The following is a 15,143-nucleotide window of genomic DNA, read 5'->3' on the forward strand; positions in this document are numbered from 1 at the left end:
TGGCTGTAGCCTTGCTTTCCTCTCCTCTCACCAAACCCAATTCTCCAGCTACATATGCATAGGAAACACTTTTTTTCTCATTGCAGGGATGCCAAGAAGGATTTTATCGTACCAGCTCAGGAAAATGCTCTCCTTGCAACTGTAATGGCAATGCAAACAGATGCCTTGATGGATCTGGAATCTGTGTGGTAAGGAATTCCTCTGTTCTCTAATTGTCTGACTTTCAATACCGATGCTCAGTTTCAATATAATGCAAAAGCAGTGTCCGTACCACAGGAGCTTTTTGCTGAAGAAGTATCATAAGTAGGGGCAAGATCAATACCATAATAAATTATCCTGGCCAAAATTAATTCTCACTTAAATTATCTCTGCAGATTCAAAACACTTCCCTCATGCAGTATTTGTGACAGTTAGCATATGGAAAATTTTTAGTCCATCAGAAATATGGAAAGAGTTTTGTATACCTCTGGAGAAAAAGAATGTATAAATTCAAACACATTTCTTTCTCCCCTTTATGAATACAGTGGTGTGTATAATATAAACAATTTACAATGGTGAGTGACCCCTGTGAGTGTATAAACATGTGTTACCCAGAGCAATTCAGCTGCATGGCAGTCTCCTGCTGCCAAGGATCAACACGAGAAGGTTGAAACAATACACCAGGGGAAGAGTGTGCTGAATTCCAAGGTACTGTTACAATTTCCCACATGTTCAATCTGACTCAGAATCACCTCATACAGAAAGCTGTGGGTTAGTAATAGTAGTCAAACATTTGTAGCTCCAGAGAAAAAATCAGCCCAGTAAAACTAATCTCAACTACTAGTGGGCAATTAGGGCACTAATACACTAAAAAAAATGATGGAAGCTAATAGTGTTTAAACCACATAGCAAGAGCTAGGCACTAGTACACTTTTAGCAGGCTTGTAAAGAGTATAGCTTGTAAGAGCCCAGAACCCCTTGCTCTGCCATGTGTTACTTCTGACAAGTCATAAACCTTTGCCCTCAGTTTATCTCTTCATAAAATGGACTCACAATATTCACATACTTTGCTTTGTTGCAACCACTATCAAGTTTTCAGTTATTCAAATACATCAAGTCAAGTTCCATGGCATATTTCCTACCATTTTTATTTCTGTGGGAAGAAGACTATGCAGCTGTTCAGGACAAGAAAAATTACTATGGCTTGGCCATTGTAATGTGCTTAGAATTGTCTGGGTTTTGCAGAACACATATTGGCTTACTTTTTAATATTAAACTTTCAAAAGTGGTTTTAGACTGCCAGGCATTCCCAGCCATTCTCTTTCACATGCACAAGGCTTTTGGCTCATGGGATCATTGTCCCCTTTGTGACAATGTCAAGTGACAGTGATGCCAAGGGGAAATGTCTGATGGAAGACTTGGGAACCACATAGCTGGTCACACATCTGCTTCTGATGACCCTGGTCACCAGAGAGCTTCTGGAGTAGAATACATGAGTTAGGAAATTATTATATCCCCAGGTTACAAACACAACAGAACTGTTTCTTGTCTTCTACAAAAATATGGCTGAAGTCAAGGGTTCAAGACAAAAAAACAAAACCAGAAAATTTACAGTATCAGGAAGAAATTATCTGAAAGTAAATGTACATTCCTGATTGGTGTTTCTTCTCTTGGAAATAGCTAGGTAGTAAGGAATAAAGATAAAAGCTAAACCCTAGTTTATTGCTTGAGTTTAAATTGCCCTTTGATAGCTCATCTGAAGGATTTTAAAAGCCCTTAAGCTCAGGTCATTTATTTCTGGATAAAAAGGAACAGTGAAAATGCTTAAGTGAAATAAAAGTGAAAGGTAGAGGAAAAGTACAGAATGAAAAGGAGGTTTAAAGGTTTGATAAACCAGAGATACCCATGGGACTGCAGTAACAGGACCTTCCTGAAGACTCGGAAATTTCTGGAGAAGTTTGGAAGACTAATGAAATTGGTAAACAGCAAAATGTGACTGAGAAAGCCTGGGAGAAGAAAAGCTTAGAGAAAGATGTAACTTGAGTTACAGCAGGAAGAAGCATCATAGATTAATGAATTAATTCAATTTAGGAAAAGGTGACTTGATGGTTGGTTATGTGACTTGTATTAGAATCAGGGGACAAAGCAGCCTTCCCCAAGAGCTGGAGAAGGACGTGTAAGGATCTAGGCAAAGCCGGCTGAGGCATAAATGAGTCAATACCTCTATATCTGGGAGTTCCTGTGAAGAGATAGGACCCTGTGGTATGGAGAGCTCACCATTCTCCCTATTCTCAAATTTTAAGGCCACCTACTCCAATAAGTCTTGCAGTAGAAACCACCACACCTTGTAGTTAGATAAGATTTCCTGCATTCAGTTAGTTTTAATGAGCTGTGAGATAAATCTGTATTTATCCCACATTATTATTGCTGTCATCCCCTATTTTCATGATTACTTGCTATCTCCCTGCTTCCAAGAAGCAACAGCATTCTAAAGTTTTATCATTTATGGATTCTCCACCATAACCACATCTTACCTTAACCTTGAGCCATAGGTACAAACCATCTTTAGCAGCAGATCTTTAGAAGAACTGATCTTCCCCAAAGTTAAAGTTTTCTATATCTCCATGTTTATCAACATAATGGAATGATTTGAAGGATAAAAAAGCCATCACTTTTCAAAGTTAACTCTGCTAACCATACTAGAAGCTATAATAGCATGAAAGTAATAATAACAACGTGTTTCATTGGTAGATTTTTTTTTATAGTCTAAGTAATAACTAAGCTGTAAGACCTGAATAAATAGACAAGACAGTAAGAAAAGGAAAAAGTACTCTGCTTCAAAAGGGAAGAAAAGGTTGGGCCCCATATGATGCTCTGAGGCCATCATATTATGCAAATCCCTCAAATCAATTTGGCAAATGTAGTTCCCACAGCATACAAATTAATGAAATTTTCATTGGCCTGTGCCCTGAATTCAAAATCAAATAAAATTAAACCCTTTTAAATGATGCCTTAAGGTAGAGTGCTCTTATCTTTAATTTCTGCTGACATATATATATCTTGAGGTTCTGTTTCAAAACTTCTCTCAGCTTATTCATAGAGTGCAAATCAAATTCACGAGTCATTAAAAGCTTATTGAATGACACAGTCAATGAATCAACAATTTCCTTAGGTAACCAGACAGAAAAAATTATTGCAGACAGGGCCTTCCTTGCATAGATGTCCACATAAAACCGGCACAGAAATCAGTCACAGGACCCTGTGACTAAAACTGAAGAGACACACAGTCCATTTTGCTAGGACAGAAAATCACCCAAGTGTTAGAAGAATAGCCAGCACAGTGTCAGCTCTAGCAATGATATATTAAAAGAGAGATGTCAAATAATGCTTCATTTCAAGGACACTATCTGGTGATGCATGTAAAGCCAGTAGGGGAAAAAACACCAAATCATTGTAATGATCTTGAACTTTAGATTTTTACCGTATTTTTCTCAATCCTGGCTACAAGAAGAAAATTAGGTCTCTTTTCAGGCTCTAGCTTTTGATTTTGGAAACATGCATATATGTGATGTTAACTGGGTGAAACTGTAAGAGATTCAAGTGGCCATCTGCAGGCCCAGGGATGTGCATTTCCCCTGCATAAAGCCCATCAGGTTTTGTTGCTAGTAAGATAGGAAAGTCTGAAGGGAACATTTTACCTGCTGCACCATCCCCCAGACCATGTCCCACCAACAACCAACAGCTGACCTATTTCTTTAGAGCACCTCCACTGAGGGCTCGACATTTCAAAACTCAGACGTGGGAGTGGTCTACAAATGACTGATCATCAGAGGGGCTGTGATGGTCACCTCTGAAAAGAGTGGCATATGGAGGTGAAACAGCTTTTCTAAAGCCATGAACTGTCACACTTGCGTAGGATTGTGCAAGTAGTAAAATTCACAGGGCTTTACCATACTTAAAAATTTGATTGCACAGTCTAGGGAAGCAAGTTGCTTGAGGTGACTGCAATATATTATGGCAGTGACTCCAAAAGAACACAACAAAATGGATTGAAAGGCAGAAAGTTCTTTAAAAATACCAAGCTGTTTATCCAGGCAAAACTTTTGTAAGACTGAATATCAATGTCTTACATGAGGTGTCTACTGTTAATGGAGATTAGATCTTCCTCGATGCATGAAAACACAGAACAAAAGAAGTAAGTCTGGAGAAAGCATTATAGCAGAAGGTGAAGGCAAATTTCTTGCTTTATATAAGGTCTTGCTTTGTATAAGATCTTTATAGAAGGTATCCAAATACTCATAAGGAAATAAATAAATAAATAAATAAACAAATAAATGTGACCATTTTGGAACAGGAAAGACCAAACGATCCTCACAGTGGAGAGGATAAATCCACCGGTATCCTTTCCAGCCTTTTATGGAATTTTTTACAATAGAGCATATTGTCGTGTAAGTGATTTGTGTTTAAGCATTTGGGTTTACAGCTGAGTGGAAAGGTTGGAACAGATTTGGCAGTTCTGCCCAAGAGGATAATATGTTCCACATGGTTGCCAAGGCTGGTCTGGAGAACTGCCAGTGGATCTACAACCATCCATCAAGCATGAGCAAAAAGCAGTAGGGAGCTAGCAAAACTCCCCAGCTCATTAGGTACTTCTGCCTTCACAAAGAGCCTTGCTGCTTATAGCTCACTGCTTCTTTCTGCAAAGATGGGCTGCAGATATCTATACAGCATTGGTGACATATGTTTGAAAATCTAACCAGAATGCAGTGATTGTCAAAAACATTTGTGTTAGTCAACACATTTTATCAGGTATAGATATTTTCCTCCCTCCTAGCTATGTTTAAAGCTAGTATTTGTTGTCCTACCCAGTTCACTGTTGAAAACATGTGGCAGTGATCTCCAAAGTGTGAGCATTTTGTTTCCACTCCTACACAGCCAGTTCCATGAAGGAAATCAGGCCAGGACTGCAAGAAGGGGCTGCTGCTGCTCTCCCACCTGCTCAGCCACATTTGTCACAGTTAGCTACACCAAGTGATGGGTTGAGAAAGTAGTGGGCCAGGTGTGTTTGGCAAGGCATCATCTCCCACTTCACTAATACAGGACAAGGTCTATAAATCAAAAGTCTGACATAGAGTGGGAGAGGGTATTTTGACCCAAACCACATCAGGAAATTAGTTTTGTAGCTATTCTCTTTTTTTTTTTTTTTTTTTTTTTTTTTAATTTAGGTGTCTTTAGTGAAAAATTGCTCAATACTTTGTGTTTACTTTAAGTGCCTCATCTCCTTCTTCCATATGAAATTCTGAAAACTAATACTGCATCTCACCCACAATGGCTGGAGAGAGAAAGCCTGAAACCCTAAACCTCATAGATGGAAAAGATAAAACATGTACAACTCTTGGCTTTCAAGTTATTTTGATGCACTCTGGTTTTTATTATTATTATTATTTTGGGATAGCAACAAATTCTGGTGTGCTGGGATGGGCAATGCTATGCAGTTATGTAACCTCAGATGTTAGAGCATATATGAGGGGAAGTCTAAATCTACCTCCAAATACAGACTGCACAGCCATGTAAGCCACCTGCATCTCTTTACCTATATAATTTATTTATCCTTGTGAAATCTTCTGCATTAACAGTTGTTAAAAGACTGTCTCTCAGAAGGACAAGTAATAAGGGAGAAAAAAGGTAAACAGACAATTCCTAATACATTGCAACAACGGTTTTCATCTCCAAAGTAGTAAGATTGTCAAAGTTGGAGGACCCTTCCAGATTTCACAGACAATATTTAAGACCCTGCTATTTTAGGGGATTTTATTTGTGGTTTTGGAGAAGTGGGCAGGGTTGTTGTTGTACTAACTTTCGAGAGGCAGGGCTGAGTATTAACTTTTGATTTCCCCTGGAGTACCTCCATGCCATCCAGCATTAGGTGTCTAACAGGTGCTCTGCACCACTCTGTGGCAGGTCCTGTCTTTCTTCAACTTTAGAGGGTATACAGAAAACACAATCTGCTACCTATTTCCTATGGAGAAGGTCCAGACTGCCTAAATTGCACTTTGTTATCCCTCAGATGAAGTAATTTCCCTAAAACTGCATAAATGGCAGATTTAATGAAGCTGGTGCCTTTGAAGACCATCAGAATGAACTCTTTTCTTGCAAGTTCAGGTTCCTAAGTGAAGCTGGGGCAGATTCATGCCTCAGTTTTTCAGTAATAATAATTTATACAAGCATGCTTGTCTTGTGCTGGGAAACTTGTCCTAGTACTATTGCCTGAAGAGAAACAACAAACTTTTCATAATTATTTCTGCACAAATGTATGTACTGAGAAGAACTGCATCACATGAAGTGTTTTGTGGTCATTCCAGCTTTACTTCCAGTCAAATGGGTCTAGGAGCTCAGTGTTGATGATCATTTCCAAGTAACACCACACACCCCCCACACCCACTCATTGCACCATTCCATGTTCTTTTCATGTGTGCACTAAAAGTTACAGTAAGAACCAGGTAAAAATGCTTACACTGATTGCTGGCACTCAGTGAGTGTGCCAGAGAGGAGTACCAGGACCAGCTGAGACATTTTCTTACACAGGTAAATACAATCCTGCTACTCTGTCATCAGACAAGCTGCTGGTGTACTGAAGGATGAGTGATTTCTTGCTGCAGACTCATCTAGAAGGCTTTGGAAGCCAGGCTGCTACTGATCATCCACTCAAAATGATCCACAGAGAGACAAAACACTTTTCTCAAACTACCACGCCAGTGTCACCCAATGCTGAGAACCACCCACGAGCTGCAGGGAGGGTGTTCTCCCTGCCTTCAGGTGGGTCTCTTGGGCTTAATGCACTCAGCAGTTTAGCTGCAGGTGCAAAATAATGGGACATAAAATAAAGGACACCTTTTCTATCACTGTAAAAATGTGGCTCTAAATACACACAGAAGATCTGCCTTGCTAAATAAGATAAAGTAATTTTTACATAATCACTAACCAGAGAAAAACCACAAATGTGCACTTATATAATGGGGCATCTGTGGTAAGAGAGCCCTTTTTCACTTCCCTTCAGTTTAGATACAAAAATGCAGATTTGAGGAGCAACATTTGCTGTCCTGCTCTGTTCATTGCAGTCGTATTTGAGCTTTGGAAACCAGGAACAGATTTACTCTGTGAATACCCATGTGTTGTGAGCTGAGGACAAACAAGGTGAGGTGACTTGATCAGACACAGTGAAGGCTGCAACCAAACACACCCAAGGCCTCTGCCAGTGCTTCAGACACAGGGTGGCTCAAGCACTTCAAGTGTTGAGTGCCTACACTCCCCTGTATCTCTGGTGGTACACTACCATCATTTTTCCATTGGATAATGACAAATGAAAAATATCTTTAAAACTGTATTAGCTTTCCATAAGCCTTCTGGCTCTCACCACGTGCCCTGTGCTTAGTGCACTTCTTTCCTCCTCCTCCCTTTCCTCCTATTCAAACTTTCTCCTAGTATTCTCTCATTTTAGAGGCTCTTAACTAAAATAACCTTCTGGTTTTCCATATACTAAATATTTTATTCCTTACAGCAAATATGACTAAGTAAAGCCACCTTTAGCTCTAAAACCACTAATGGCTAGTCTAGTTAAAGATCTGTGGAATAAAAATTGACTTTTTTTCCTTTTTCTCATCACATTCTACTTGCTATAGAGTTCTCTGGCCAAATGACAGCCTTGCAGAAAGAATAATTTCTGGGCAGTGGGCTCCCTATGACTATTAAGTATGCAGGAAGCAAGACAAGCAAAGTCTTCTAGAATAAAAATGGATCTGAGCCTATAAATGAGTCCTAATTGGGGATCCTTTATGGAATTCAAATAAGGAATATTGGGTTTAAAAAAAAAAATCAGATGTGTTTTCACAAGCAAAACCAAAAACATCAATGTTGCCAAGACAAAATTCTGCCACTAAATCAAAGTCACAGCATGAGGATACAAAACCAAGTTAGGAATGTCTGTGCAAGTGAAGCTTGACTATTTATTTTCATTAAATGTCTTCCCTAATAACATTCCTCTCTTCTCACACTCTTTCTTCAAAGAACCCACCATGTGTGGAGAAGAAAGTGAGTGTCAAATCTGCAGGGGCTGCTGCAGGTGAACAGTTGGTTGGCTGAGCTCCCTCACCCCACCCCAGGGCTGTTGAAGGTATTCCAGCCACAGAGACACCGAGGTGCCCCTTGCCCCAGGCTAAGCAGCTCCCTCCCCTTTGGAGCACTCCTGAAACCCCACACACATCCTCCCTGTCAGTTCCTAGCTCCTGGGCCAGGTCCCATGCAGGGCCCCACTGGATCTTTCTGCAGCCCATGTATGATCTCCAGCAGAGGCAATGGGAGAGCCAGGCTAGGAGAGAACCTAAAATAGTTCCCATTTCTAAAGTCTCTGTTTCAGACTCCACCATCAGCCACAACTGCAGTATTAGAGAGTGTCACAGGGTACATACCTCTTGAATTCTTGGAATATCCATTTGTAAATCTGCTGCCCATTAATTTGTCTAAGGAATCCCTTTTTGTCCCTGCAAGTACTCTCACCTCCTGGCAAAAAGTAGCAGCAGTCTATGTTCTGTGTACTATATTCCACAATACAAGTACTGGGGGGCACTGACCTTTCAAGTCAGTGCCCCTCAGTCCTTGTATTGCAGAATTTGGGTGAACTATTGTATTGCATTCAGCTTATTTACAAACTTTTGAATTACACATAACAAACACACCCTCCTGCCTTTCTGTCCCAGCTGAGCAACCCTGCATTTTCTGTCTCTGTAAGACACTGGTGAATACTGGACAAAACTCATATCAGCAGCAAGGCTTAAGTGATGATCTGAACAGGTACTCTTCCTATGCTGAAAAGTTACTGTTGTATCCTACCCTAATTCCCTACCCTGTTTCAGCTTTCCATTTGCAAAAGAAACTTTTTTTCAAGTATCCTGTCTGCTTAGTTGTTTTTTTGTGGAACTCATGATAGATTACATCCTCTGATTCCCCTTGCTTATTTGCACCATTATTCAGCAGATAGTGAAGCAGGAATTCCTGAACCAGTTGATGCTTATTCATGTACTCAGAGGTCTTCTTCTTTATTATAGACATTGTCATCTTCCCAGGGATGGAAATCTGTCAGTATGCAGTTTCCATGATCCATGGTATTGGCTCAGAAGAGGAAAGAATCAAGGAAGCTACAGCAAATATGCACTGATAGGGTAGTTCTCCACATATGTCTGCCATGGATCTATTTCCTTGCTGTCTCAAGCCTGGCATAGCTGCTCACATCTGCACTGTGTCTACACAAAGTGCTGTAACCAGAGAGTTCTGATTCAGGGACACTACGAAACTCCTTGCACAGTTGCAAGAGTGGAAATCCTCTATATCCTTCCTACTCTTCCAAAGTAGCTTGGTGAGACAGCTCCCTATGCTCTTTTCCAGAAGCAGTCTTGCTGAAGCCTGTGTCTTGGCTCAAGTCTGTTGACAGTATTTACCAGCAGATACCTTTTCTTTAGTTTTGGAGTCATTAAAGGGGATTTTTCCCTTTTGGTACATGCAGTTCAAAACAAGGCTGGCAGCTACACCTGAGGAGTTCTGACACTTCTGCTCCAGCACCTTCCAGCCTCAAATGCCTGTTTTGTCCTGTAGAGCACCTTGTCAACCCTTGCTGCTGGTCACTGTAATCATTTATAATATTTTTATTTGCAGCTGTGTTAGCTTGTTTGCCCAAATCTGTCAATACCTGTCAAAGTGTGACATCAGCCACTCTTTCTGCTTGGCCAGGTCTTCAGCTAAGTGATCTTTTCTGAATTAGGCAGCACCTCCATTTAACTTCCACTGTTCTGTCTCCTTCCACTGCAGGGCTGCCAGAGGAACACCACAGGACAGCACTGCGAGCAGTGTCCCGATGGCTTCATTGGTGACGTTGTCAGGGGAGTGCCCACCTTCTGCCAGCCCTGCCCCTGCCCCCTGCCAGCACTTGCCAAGTATGTAAAGAGTCTTTGCCTCTCTTCCATTTGGCTTGCATTTGGCCCTTTCCAAGGTGGGGCCAGCATCCCTTCCTGAATGCAGGAGACAAAGGTTGCTGCCCTTGGCAAACACAGGGGTAAATAAGAGGACTACCAGTGCTCATGTTTACAAACACAGGAAACAGCATTTCATTTAGAAGGTGTAAAATATCTTTAAATGCTCATAACAATTCTTACCAAGCGGGGAGAGAATGAGAAAGTTCAAGTTCACCCTTTTATGTAGAAGAGATTATTCAGTTGTGTGGTTGCTTTTTAAAATCCCTTAAAGAACAATTCTCAAGAAAGGTGGCATCAGAGATTTTTATATGGTTGAGACAGAAAAAAAAGACAGACAGAAAGTTCAATCCATATCACCTGAAGAGTAAAACCAAACACAAAAAAGCATGAGTTTGCAGTCCCCTGAGTCTACAGCAGCTGGATCTGGTTAGCACAGTAACAGTTCAAAGGAAAGTGCTGGAGCATCTTGTGACAGTTACAGTGCCCCTTCAGCTGATGCCCAGCTACTTTTGGGTAAGAAACTCTGAAGCCTGACAGAAAACCAAGACCAAGTCAAAGAACTCCAGATGTTATGTGCTTTTAAAAAGAAAACACAAAATCCAAGCCACAACCAGCCATTAGAAACAATTAGTGGCATGTCAGTTATGCAGCTGAAAGAAATTATCAGCTTCCTCTTGCTCAGATTCATGCTGTGGGAGAGAGATATCTATGTGAATCCCACCACAGGGAGATGCTAGTAAACAGTTGCCAAGAGGCTGATGCTGGTTTTCAGGGAGCTAGCTGTTCCTCTCCTGTTGTTTCCCATCCTGCTTTCAGCAGGACGTCACAGCAAAGGGAATTTCATCCTCACTGTATTTGTTTGCTGTTGCTATAGGATTACTCACACAACCTTAAGGTGGGATGAGCTCCCTTTTGCTCAGCTTCTCAGGGCTCAAACTGGCAAAGGAACAAAATCACTCAAACTGGCAAAGGAACATAATTCCCACAGATCCCTTCTTGGCTTTTGCAGTGAGCTGCAGACATGTGAGAAGGGCCATGGGGTGAAGAAGAGCTTTTGCTGAAAAACTTCAGCTTTGCCTGGATTACAGAGAAGATCCTCCAGAGACAATGGAAGAACCTGACTTTGCTCACATGTAGAAAGGCTTAGGAGTGAGCAAGCTCGCAGATGAAGCAAACCATTCCTTCCAGTCTCAGTAGCAGCTGTAATGCCTGAAAAAATTAGAAATACAACAGTAGGGAGCAGTGCTTTTTTCCTTGGAAAAGTGGGGTTTTGTACCTGTTGGACACAGAGCAGTCCCTTTGGTGTAAGAAGCTGTTCTCTCAGCCACAGCCTTGGCTGCACGTACCTGAGGCACTTCCACATGAGCCTCAGGCTCTACCAAGCAAGGTCAGTCAGGCAAGGTCTGGTCTGTGCTCCCTACAGTTCCATTTGACACAGCGTGGCTGGGTCTGCATTCACCCAGACCCTGCCCTGTGCAGCAGCACAAAGGCTCTGCAGAGGTGCTCCCTGAGAGCAGGGAAGTGGATGGTCCACCAGGCCACAGAGCAGGGCTCAGTGCAGTGGGGCCAGCAGGGACTGTGGCTACAGCCTTTCTCTGCCAGTGCTGTGGGAGATGGCAGCAGAGGCCAAGGAGCAGTCCCAGTTTCAACATGCTCCTTAGCTAGGGACATTATGCTTCTCCTGCTCCAGACCACTAGGGAGAAGCAAACCCCAAACCCAAAACTCAGCAGCATGAAGCTGGGAAGGGAGAACAAATGTTGCAAGAAACCTGAATGCAGATGCCTCAGTATTAACAGCAATACATTGCTTGGACTCAATGAGCCTCAAGGGTCCCTTCATCCCAGAATATTCTGTGTTCTATGACATTGTCTCTGCTTTGAAACTACGTCAGTAAAAATCCACTTTGCTTCCTTGGTTTTCCCTCAGAAAAGTCCTGAAGGCAGTAATTAAAGGAACATCCCATCCCAAGTTACCTCATACCCCTATTTAAATAATGTGCAGAAACTGCCTGTTCAGCTTCTTGCATGAGACAGACCTGACCACAGAAATAGTCTTCAGCTGGGGCTGAAACAGGCAAAAAAAAATTGAGCAACATTAAGCTTTACTAAAGCTTAACTAAATTCAAAGAAAAAATGTTCTTTATTAGTTGTTTTATTTTATTTTCCTTCAATAATCCTACTACATATAAAGAGTAAGGCAAAATAACAACTCTACCAGAAGCAGAGAAGCAATAAATGGCTTAAAAACATCCAAAGGATGTTGGTTTTTATGCTGTTTTACTTTGGAAACAGAATACCAAATCTGTAAGCTGTCAGACTCACCAGATAGGTATTTTTTCCAGGAATTCAATAGTATTTCTAGATTTTCTGACCAGGCTGTCTTCATATCTTCTATCCTGGGAACTTTTGGAGCAACTTTTGGGCATTACACATGAAGTGTAATGTCATCTCTTTGGAACAAAAAAAACAGGATGGAGGTTGTTTCACAGTCCAGCAGATGTTACTTCTTTTCAAACCCAAGGAAATTACAAAGCCTTTTTCCCCCTAAAAGTTCACAAGAAGTATAAAACTTGAGGAAGATTTCAGTCCTACTTCATAACTTAGATCCACAATGTGGTTTTTGCAACTACGTGAAGGAATTAGACTTTGTTAAAGGAGACAAAGCCTGCCAAACTATTGTGACTTTCTCAACATGTCCTTGTAAAAGCCACACAGCAGTTAATTTGTAAATTCTGTGAGAGGAATCTCATTTTATGTTCTCTCTGGTTATACCAAATATTTTGAGACAGCAAAGATCCAGACAGATTTTTTGCCTCTGGTTGTCCAACCAGTTGAGAAACGCTGGCAGGAACTGAAATTATGCAGGAATTGTCATCAGCTTTCAATGCTGTTTGTTCCTGGAACACACAGTGCATGGATCAGGCACTTTCCCACTGCTCTGAGTCTTTTGTGCTGTGTGAAATGGATGCAACCCAGCCACAGCTGCCCAGCACCATATAACTGAGGAGATGTGTTTTAGCAACCATGGGCCTGCAGCTGGAGACTGCCACTCACTGCTCTGGTTGCATTCTAGTGCTGGAAGGAATTTATTCACACATATTACAAACTAACTAGAAACATCTTAGGACTGTATCTCTTTTTTCCTGTAAATGTATTTAAGCCATGTCCATCACTGTGTTTGAAATCCACATAAAATTTGCACTTTTCACATATGGCTACTGCTGTTTCTTGGGTCTCATATTTATTTAAACACTTATTAAATCCTGAAAACAAAAGAAAACAAAGGAATCCATGATTCAGAATCATGGCAGTAGAAATTACAGCCCAAGCCATTACTGCAGTCAGCATCACTACTTGGCATGTTGGTCTCAGAAGAGGCTGTAGACTCTTTCCATCTTACTTGGGAAGATGGTAGAGCAGCCCTGGTTACTGTGAACTCAGTTACTCTGGGTGAGGACAGCATTACTGAGGTCAGTCTTCATCACCAGGAACTTCCAGATTGGTATTTGAGAAAAACTGTAGGATTTGTAGGAAACTGCTGCACCCATTCCAAAATCTCAGTGAAGTGCTCACTGCAGTGTCTTGTACAAACATTTTACCCATTGGGATAACAGGCAGGAAACAATTAGGTTCACATGAGATCGACATTTATCTTATATCCCTTGTTTGAAGTGTGTGTATCAAAACCTGCAGATGTGTCTGATCCGCACAGCAAGACAACGACTTTCATACCTATCCATGTGTATTTATATAGCTCCATAGCTCTATACACTAATTACTGCTTCCTAAACTAATTTAAAGTCTAAACAAGGGGTATAATATAAATTATGTAGAGAGCTGAACACCCATTCAGCAATGAACAACCAAGAGCCAGAGTTCACACAGACAAATGTGTATACTGTAACCAAGAAACATTCCCAAGTGTCTGTCATTGCCTGGTATTCTAACTACTCATCCTGATGAAATTCCAGCTTTGCAGTCTCCTGTTACAGAAAAAGTGGAAGTGTGCGTTGTGTCTGCAAGGAAAACTATGCAGGACCCAACTGTGAAAGGTAAGAAACTCAAAGGATGGCTTGTTGGTCAGCAATACAGAAGTCCAGAATTTTTTCAGAGAATCTTGCCATACTGGGGAGAAATCTTATGCACGTGGCTTCATCAGGTAGAATTGTGTCTGGTAAATTATATTGTTCATTTCCTATTAAAAAGCACTAAAATTTGCTGTGGAGAAGTGTCAGCATAAGACAGACATTTACATATAATGTATTTTGATCTAGTTCTTGCACTTTGTGTACCTTCAAGTGGTGATCTGCCTAAAAGAAATGCCATTTAAAAGTAAAAAATACAAATCAGAAACAGCAGCTGAAGTGAAAAATATCCACCACATCGATGCCTCTTGCAATTCACCCCCTAAAATATGTAGCAGGTTTCTACCAAATAACTTTTACAAAAGCAAAGGAGAAAATCCACTATCAAGTCAAATTCTTAATGCAGATGCAGCTTTTTTCATTACATTTTAAATGCACTTCACCGACATGATTCAATAAAGTCAAGCAAACAATTATAGGCCAGTGTTGCTTTTCAACTTTCCCTTATGTCCATAAACAATTTCCAGTAAATATTCCCTAAATAACAAAGGACACAAATAAATTGAACTATACAGCAGAAATATAACTTCATGTGCTGTAAGAGGCTCTCTTACTTGTTATGAACACACATGGATGATGTTTCAATGAATGTCAAGGGCCTGATTATGATTCAGAAATTGTCCTTGAGCAGCCAATAAATTAAAAAAGCTCTAGCACAAAGACTGAAGGATATAGGATTGCTCAAACAAAGGCTTCCTGTACATTTCCTTCTGTTTTCCCTTAAAGCCCCTGAAGTATTTAAGTCTTTAGTCATCTGTCAATAATGGGCAAGCCTGGAATTCAAATGATACTTAATGGAACTGTCAGAGAAGGGAAAAAAGGGATACTTAAGATGCAAAGACAAATCAAAATGAAAAAGGTAAGATGAGCAATGAATATCATCCTTACAGATGATGCAAAATCATCAGTCAATTACCTCCACATCACTAACATCATGACAGCAACAGTGAAAGCAGATGGCACAAAAATAAAAAACCCACCCTTGTTTACAGGCCCA

At 40.8% G+C, this 15,143-nt stretch overlaps 1 protein-coding gene across 1 annotated transcript in view; it reads left to right on the plus strand.

Annotated features, from left to right (window-relative positions):
* LAMA4 (laminin subunit alpha 4) overlaps nt 1–15,143 on the plus strand; it is a 96,504-nt gene that overhangs the window by 21,618 nt on the left and 59,743 nt on the right. Inside the window, exons 2-4 of the mRNA XM_059842260.1 lie at nt 87–188; nt 9,838–9,962; nt 13,973–14,053. Of these exons, the coding sequence (XP_059698243.1) occupies nt 87–188; nt 9,838–9,962; nt 13,973–14,053 (308 nt within the window). The remainder of the gene's footprint in view (nt 1–86; nt 189–9,837; nt 9,963–13,972; nt 14,054–15,143) is intronic.

This window comes from Haemorhous mexicanus, chromosome 3 (genome assembly GCF_027477595.1).
Source record: "Haemorhous mexicanus isolate bHaeMex1 chromosome 3, bHaeMex1.pri, whole genome shotgun sequence".
Lineage (NCBI taxonomy): Eukaryota > Metazoa > Chordata > Aves > Passeriformes > Fringillidae > Haemorhous > Haemorhous mexicanus.